This window comes from Agrilus planipennis, unplaced genomic scaffold, assembly GCF_000699045.2.
Source record: "Agrilus planipennis isolate EAB-ADULT unplaced genomic scaffold, Apla_2.0 scaffold354, whole genome shotgun sequence".
Classification (NCBI taxonomy): domain Eukaryota; kingdom Metazoa; phylum Arthropoda; class Insecta; order Coleoptera; family Buprestidae; genus Agrilus; species Agrilus planipennis.
This window is the reverse complement of record NW_020439026.1, coordinates 65,874-74,550: the sequence shown is the minus strand read 5'-3', so window position 1 is coordinate 74,550 and position 8,677 is coordinate 65,874. Positions and strand designations below refer to the sequence as shown.

Sequence of the window (8,677 nt, the reverse complement as noted above, 5' to 3'; positions counted from 1 at the left end):
ATTTATCAATACATTGATTTTATTTTAATATATATTGGTTTTATTTTGGAACCTTAGAACGTATCCCTTACGATTCCATATAAATTACCATTCCATATCCACGGTTTCTGTATTCGCGCCTTATTTATGGAACGTATAGGTACCCCGCGAATAAAGAGCTTTTACTGTATAGGAATATGCTCCCCACACTGACTTGGAATGAGTTATGTATTAAAGAAAAAGCAGATACTTATTGTACTTTTCACGATGTTTTCGACATTAAAATTGAAGTCTCCACAAAATTCATTATATCATTTTTATTAAAAATTACAATGAAACATGTATTTTCGCAAATGATTCTCCACTTTAAGAAAAGTAGGTAAATAAGAAAAAATATCTAACTTACTTTGTGCGAAATTCGGAAGACTCATTGGATATCCTCTCACTGGAAAACCAGCTTTCATGGAACTCTGAAGGTAAAACGCCCTATCCTCTGTAAAAAAAAATAACAAATGATTAGTTAAATTGAATTACAAAAGTATTACGATTTGTGATTTGTAAAAACAGTATACTTTAGCTATAGTTAAATATAATCACTAGTTACGCTCTTTATTGCGGTTCTTAGAATGGGTGGACAGAGTAGCTCACTTTCATGACTGGGATAAAAGAGTGCGCGCAAAAAAATATAAAATAGCGATAAAACTACTGTAATATCTGTATTATATGCACCTAAAGATATGGAGTAGAGGGTAGACAAATTTAGATTTTTTCTTATGATATTTAAGTTAAATTATCACAAAGGTAAAATAAAATTAAATTGGAAATCAGTGGTATTATTGTTTAATAAAATTCAAACTGTATAGTAATTCCAAAATTACAAAAAAGAAATTTTACTATATTGATACACATTTTAATAGTTTTTTCCTAGGGATAATAGAGGGAGGGGAAAAGTATTCCCAAAGCCACATAGCTTTTTATTACGCAGAGTATGGGTAACTCACTGCCATTTAATTTTGGGAAGATAAACCTGTCAATTGAATAGCGCTAATTGTATACAAAAATTACTTTGAATCTCTCTCACTTCACTCATATCTCGTATCTCTTTCGAAAAACTCAGTAAAACATTATGGTTTAAAGCTGGTTCCAAACTCATGATGTAACTTTAGTGACCTATGAATACATCTTTACACTCATAATTTTCACGCCTATTTACGAAATCTATCATACTAGTCTGATTTTTCTCACTAATCGTAAGCATGGACGTCGCCAAAGGGAGGGAGTGGATCAGCTACAATTTAACGTAATAATTAAACAGTTGTGGCAAGATAAACCTAATGTAACTGAGCACTGAGACCAAATATTTGTTTTATTATTAATTCGGAAGTTAATAAGAAACTGAGGAAATGGGTTAGCAAGATACCTTCTCAGGCATGTAAGGCTAGATAGAGACATATTAGAAGCAGGAACATGAGTTAAGCTGGAGAGAGGTATACCTACATATATTAGATTACTGTTCACAAATAATAATAGTTTTAGGAAAATGCGATGATTAGATCAGGATGTGGAGGTATACTTATTCAAACAATGTATAAATTTTTTGGTTGTTAGGTTGGGTTAGGTATATCTTACCTTCCTGATCAATTTTATTCTAATTCCTGTATTTAGCCTATTTATTACTAGAAGGCATCTTAATTGGTCGTTGGTACATTTAAAAAAAGTATTACTGAAGTCTTTGTCAAAACCTATACAAAAGTGAAATGGATGGAACTTACGGCTGTTTTGAGTAGATTCTGCATCGACAGGCCTTGTTTCATTTGGTTTTACCACAACAAGTGAACTAACGGGAGTCACAAACGAATGTTGTAGAGCAATAGCGAGAGCTTTTTTCTTTAATTCATCAGGATTTTTTGAAATTTCCTTTTCCTCCAATAACTGTTTTACTGTAAGATAAGCCCAAATGCGCTGCAGACCAGTTACTGGCCTTTCGTAGATCGGTTTTAAATTTATTAATCCGGTTCCGCAAAACGCAACCACATCTAAGGCTATAACATCATCTTTTCCATTTTCTGGCGATTCAGATGGCGGCTGTTCTGAAAATATACAATAATAGTAATTCTCTCTTACATATTAAAGTTGAGAATGCTATAGTTACCGTAACGTCCTGCTACCACTATCTCTGACCCGTTGAAAAGTACCGGAAATATTGTCTTTGTCACCCCAGTTACAGTTGGCACATATTTAAAGGTGACATTAGCTAAAAGCGGAGAGGAAATTTGTTTATAAAATCCTTGTAGTTGCAAAGATGCATCTGCGCCTTCATAAATATGTTTTGAAAAGCCTGAGTTATGAAGAGCCAGCTTTTGAAGAAATTTCTTATCAGCTGCTTCTCCAAAAGAAAGAGAGAAAAGGACAGACTTTCTTCTACCTTGATTGAATTCAGAAATCTAAAACAATCGTATTTGCATTAGAAAACAATTTCAAGAATATTATAAATCCTGGGACTAATCGATGGGCATATTTACCTCGGCAACTATTTGATCAGTGCTATAAACTCCTACAGTAGGTTCTCCGTCCGTTAAAAATATGATCAAAGGCTGCAACTTATCGGAACCCTTATTACTCTTCCGCTCAGCTTCAATTAAATGCAATGCAACTTTAAGTGCATCGTTGATATTAGTTCCTCCATTCGGTTCAAAACCTGACACTGTATTTTTTGCCTTTTCTATGTTTTCTTTATTAACTGAATAAGCTGGAGGAAATCGAATATCCTGTAACAGAAAATAAAAATGCCTATACGTATTTATTTTTCTTTATAGGTGAAGTAAAAAGAATCACCAAAATAAAATTCTTGGTTAGAAATTTCAAACAATATAAAGATATTTTATTATGAATGAAACGCGTATTCAGATTGTTGAAACGAAATATATTAGTGCATTATTTACTTTAGATTAATAACTTAATATGGGATAATTAAGAGTTTTATAAAATTAAGGTATTGTTGTAAATCGCACCACTGAAGCATAATAGATAAATAATTAATTATCATCAAAAAGCAATTTAACAAAACAGTTATGAAGAACTGCATGTTCATTTCTTATGAATGAAACTATTATCAAATTTCCACATAATGTACTTGAGGGAAGATAACTTTTAATAAAATTTTGAGTGTTATTATTCACTAACAATTTTCCCGAAAAGAAATCATTTACTGCCATAAAAGTCGCAACGTTCTTATTAAAAAGATTATTTCTTGAGCGAAACCGTCCACGTCAGTATTACAAAAAAAACCCTACATTTTACGAAAAATGTATCTACCTCTAAGCTAACATTTGTCCCCTCATAGGCCCATGATGCTCCTCCTGGAGGATACAGCGTACTTTCTGTACCATTCTGTAAATTCCATACCTTTACATCGGTATTAAATTCAACTAAATTAAATTTATCAGAACTTTTAAGCTCTTCCAATATGCTTTTCATGGCTTCTTTCAATTGGGCAATTTTTCTGTCAAACATGCTGCCACTAGTATCCAAAACAAAGACCACATGTTTTGGCAATGGATCTAAATCACTGGGAGCAAAAAAGTGAACAAAATAACCATCGTCCAGTAAAACCTAAAAGCAGATATATTTATATACTGTTAACTATACCGTATTACTCACATACTTCTCCTCCTAAGGGATCTCTTTCAACATCATATTGAACTATAAATTGACCAGCAAGGCCATCATTCGCTTCAGTTCCTAAATGCTTAGCAAGTTCCTTTTGTCTTTGAATAGAAGGATTGAAAGTTACTACTGCGGAAGTTGAATTTATTAATTCCACATTTGCTCTAGGATCTAATTCTTCTTTATCAGAACCAATTTCATTACCAGTACGGAGAGGTGGCGCTCTAACATATTTTATAGGACGACTCTCTGCTAGTTTAACCTTTCAAAAATGATTCGTTTTTTAAAGGCGTATTTAAACTATTTTCATTTAATAAATTACTTTTTATACAGTAAAAGCTCTCTATTCGCGGGGTATACGTTCCATAAATATGCCGCGAATACAGAAACCGTGGATATGGAATGGTAATTAGTATGGAATCATAGGGGATACGTTCTAAGGTTCCAAAATAAAACCAATATGCATCAGAATAAAACCCATTTATTCAGTAATTCGCAATTAAAATTAATCGTTGTAATCAGCTTTAGACAAGGGTTTAAAAAATTTAATGATTTTTTCTTGTTTTGAATTTTGAATTAGTCGCCTTGGCACAAGTCAACAGTACTTAAAAGATGCCGATACGTTGAAAAATAATACCGAATCCTTTTCTGTTTACTCGGTTACATCTTTTATAAAAGCTGCCCGTACATACTCAAGAGATGCCGATACATTAAGGGGATTCGATAGTAAATGCTTACTGCTTCTAGATACCATGAGTTTAATGTTTGGAACAAAAGTTTGAAAATTTGTAGTAAGATAGATAAGGCTTTGTTCTAAAGCTTGTCGAAGGTCATTTTTTAATTTTTTAATTTCTATTGAAAATATGTGTCCTACAAGAAGCATCAACTTTAAGCACTTATAAAAGCTTTTAATGACCATATTATTGAAAANAGGGGATACGTTCTAAGGTTCCAAAATAAAACCAATATGCATCAGAATAAAACCCATTTATTCAGTAATTCGCAATTAAAATTAATCGTTGTAATCAGCTTTAGACAAGGGTTTAAAAAATTTAATGATTTTTTCTTGTTTTGAATTTTGAATTAGTCGCCTTGGCACAAGTCAACAGTACTTAAAAGATGCCGATACGTTGAAAAATAATACCGAATCCTTTTCTGTTTACTCGGTTACATCTTTTATAAAAGCTGCCCGTACATACTCAAGAGATGCCGATACATTAAGGGGATTCGATAGTAAATGCTTACTGCTTCTAGATACCATGAGTTTAATGTTTGGAACAAAAGTTTGAAAATTTGTAGTAAGATAGATAAAGCTTTGTTCTAAAGCTTGTCGAAGGCCATTTTTTAATTTTTTAATTTCTATTGAAAATATGTGTCCTACAAGAAGCACAACTTTAAGCACTTATAAAAGCTTTTAATGATCATATTATTGAAAACCAAAAACGTATCGAGTTGGTGTGAACCTTTATCTGTTACCATACAAAAAATTATACATTTATCTCACAGCATTAAATCACAATGTATAGAATAGAAATCTATATTTTCGGAAAAATTCACACTAGGTACGAACGGTCTACTGCGGTCAATCCCCTTAATAAATGACACCAAATCCTTTTCTGTTTACCGATTGCATCCGCGAATAATGAAATTTTTAACCTCGAATACAAGAACTGGGTTGCAATTTTTTCACCCGCGAATAATGAAAACGGGAATAAGGAAACCGTGAATAAGGAACTTTTACTGTATTAATAAACAATATCTTACGAAAAAAAAAATTAAATCAGCTAAGGAATTAAAATAATTACCTCCACTCCCAGTTGTTTAACGGGTTGTCCTGGTCGTATATTAATAACAAGCTCATAGTATCCATTTTGTCTATTTAGTAGTTCTTCGTATGTTAAATAAAAAGCTGCCTTAGATTCTGGTTCCACGTTAACAGACACTGTGAAGACATTTGAGTCTCTTGTATCGACAGCTACATGAGCGGCGCCTATCCCACTTGCAACAGCCTTAAAATTTAAAACTCGTCATTATTTTAATGTATTTAATAAATAATAATTAACAATAATTCCTAATTTTATAAATCTTTGCACGTTAAAAGTGTTTATTATTAAACGGTTATTTGTTTGTTCGTCTTCTTCTAGCGATCTATTCATTTTAACTATTTCTTAACCGATTTTCTTGAAACTCCGCATACTTAAGTCAGTCCCAGAGCAATTTAAAACAATGATAATTTTAATCTTGCATCCTGAAATCTAATTGTTGCAGGATAAGCGTATCATAATGTACGTACGTTAAACACTTCTTAAATCAAAACCGATTTTTAATTAAGTATTTAAGTTAAACAGTATTTACACTAAACTACAAACAGCAATGCCGAGTACAAATACAAAGTAGGTATTTAATTAAAATTAAAAAATTCTTTTTAAAATTTTATAATTTCATTGAGTAGATTAATGGTGGCGCCCAAAATAAAATAAGGACAAAGTCAAAACAATATATGATTTCTGTTGGAAGAATCTTCTCAACCAAATGCGCTACATGATTTTATTTAGTCCATTCATTCTGATTGGTATCCCAAAAGTATTTTCTGGTCTCTACAACACGGGCTATGGACTCCCGGTACTGGCGACATTAGACCGCTCAAATTAAGAGTCCATAGCCAGCAAGAAGATCGAATTGAAAGGTCGTATGACGGCTTGAGGTAGAGGGGTTTAAGTTGGTTATCGCTCCTTGGAGTAAATCCAATACTACCCAGTCTTACGGACGATTGGATGTATTTTGTTCTCTTCCACGAAAACAAAAGAAATGCCTAACTCATCGTCAGTCCGACTAGTTGGAAACGCATCTCTACTTGTTCCTGTCTTGAGTCGATTTGCACGTATCTTGAGAAATAGAGCAAACTGCATCTCCAACTATTTGCGAACAGTAATCTTTAAATAATCAACCTATTTCGCCTATTTTTTATTGACTCTTTGTTCTCCTACTCTTTCTAAAACCCCCTTATTTCTAACCTTTCCTATTAACGATACTTTTAACATCCTTCTATATCTATAGCATACGCCTTTTAAAACAATTTTCGAATTTTAAAGGAAACTAATCTCAAGCACAAAAGTGATTTCTTTTCTATTAAAAGCGACCCGATCCTGCGCTATTTCTTGTTTTATATCTCTAGCGATTTTTCCATCATGAGTTATCTAATTTCTTCTACTTTTTCATCTATTTTTATATCAATTATAACACAATTTCACGTCCCTTGAATACTAACATTTTTGTTCTATTTTTATTAATTTTCATACTACAGTCCTCTGCCAATATCACTTCCATTTTATTTGAAACTAACTCTAACTCTTTTTGCTAGATATTAATACTGCTACATCTTCCACAAATCAAAATAATTAAAACAATAATTTATAAAACGGCGTGTAATCAAAAGCGACTCCTCATGTAACTTAATGTAGTTACCAACCTTCTAACCAACTAACTGCTTAGTAAATAGTAATTTTTAATCCCTTATTTTCTTTTTCCACAAATTTATTCGAAAAGGGACCGCGGGATGTTTGAAATTTTTAAAAATGGTGCGTTTCCAAAAACGGTTAAAAAACTTCTTTAGCTATCATCTATTGTTCGAAAAATCTTTTCTCTCAGTTAACCAGAGAATAAGACAATTGCTTAAATTTTATACATCTAATTTTTGTTGTTCCTGCTGGACGTTTAGTTAGCCTGTCAGCCTCAAACACGATTCTTGATTTTCTTTTTTTAATAATAAATAGTTTTTCAATTTTACCTGTTTACTACAGAATTAGAACATTTGTAACCATACTTACTTCATCATATATTTTCTTTGCCTCTTCTTTCTCTTTTACATACGCAGTATAATTTTTACCATCTATTTCCATTACAAATCCCGATATGTAAGCTGAGTCAGGTAACACAACAGAAAAGGTCGCCTCTTTAGATGAATTCGAAAAATTTTTAACTTTACTTCTAATAATTGTATGCGCAAAACGATTGCTAACATTTGAAATTATATGCATCTCGGTTATCCTTGGGGTGCTATGGAGATCGGTACTGTCATATGTCTGAAACCTTGCAAAATTGATTTTCATGTCCCTCCTGTTTTTGTTTTTTAACAAACCTCCTTTGTATGTATATCTATTGGTGAATTTTCGCCAGTATCTACCACTAATGACTCGGTAGTAGATGGAAAGCTGAGCACGCCATCCCATGTGCAGAACCAGATACATACAATTAATAGACACGACTTCAAACGATTCATGACTATAACAATAAATAAAAACCACATAAAATAATAAATCGCAATTTTACGACAAAATGCATTTTATTATGTAATATAAAAGGCAACCTTGTGTAAGAATCTATTAACATCAATTAGGTAATGAACACATCCTATCAACCAATACGAATGGTAAGTACTACAATATAATAATATAATTAATTGATTATTTTCTTGTCGAGGTTATTTTGTTGTATTGTTACTTTTATCACATTAAATTATCTTTGACAACGTCTTAATGCATCCCCTTGCCAGCAACATACTCTCTGCACACAATTAATTATAGCAAAAATAACTTACGTAAATAATATTTCTGATTTCTTTCTGAATAAGAACATCAATTTTAAGTAATGCATTAAACTTGCTGGTTATTGCATATAAGAATCAAACTCATAAAAAAGGTTCTACATTAATGTAATAAAAAGAATAATATAGGTACTTATGAAATAGACGCTTTATATATACAAATATACATTCTTAATTGGAATCTGGTCCTGTCATTAACGACACAAGTATCTATTTGGTTTCGAAAATCATTAAAATTTACTTAGATTGGATTATAGCCTATTACACAAGCATAAACATAGCTTAACTTAGTTTAATTTGAATGTGAATGAGAAGTAAAGTAGAATTATCTACAAAATCACATTATCAAGATAGATAAGCACATTCAAAAGTACTTTCGTATGATGCGCGCAAGGGATATCAGCCATAAAAAGGAGTAGCTTTCCTATA

The 8,677-nt window shown here is 32.0% G+C and overlaps 1 protein-coding gene across 1 annotated transcript in view; it reads right to left on the bottom strand.

Moving 5' to 3' along the window:
* Window positions 1-7,926, bottom strand: part of LOC108742415 (inter-alpha-trypsin inhibitor heavy chain H4) — a 14,863-nt gene extending 6,937 nt beyond the window's left edge. The window contains exons 1-9 of the mRNA XM_025976425.1: window positions 7,784-7,926; window positions 7,473-7,727; window positions 5,451-5,654; window positions 3,644-3,907; window positions 3,295-3,591; window positions 2,502-2,747; window positions 2,132-2,423; window positions 1,752-2,069; window positions 386-472 (exon numbers count right to left, since the gene is read on the bottom strand). Coding sequence (XP_025832210.1) covers window positions 386-472; window positions 1,752-2,069; window positions 2,132-2,423; window positions 2,502-2,747; window positions 3,295-3,591; window positions 3,644-3,907; window positions 5,451-5,654; window positions 7,473-7,727; window positions 7,784-7,924 — 2,104 coding nt within the window. The 5' untranslated portion in view covers window positions 7,925-7,926. The remainder of the gene's footprint in view (window positions 1-385; window positions 473-1,751; window positions 2,070-2,131; window positions 2,424-2,501; window positions 2,748-3,294; window positions 3,592-3,643; window positions 3,908-5,450; window positions 5,655-7,472; window positions 7,728-7,783) is intronic.
* Window positions 7,927-8,677: the final 751 nt, after the last annotated feature.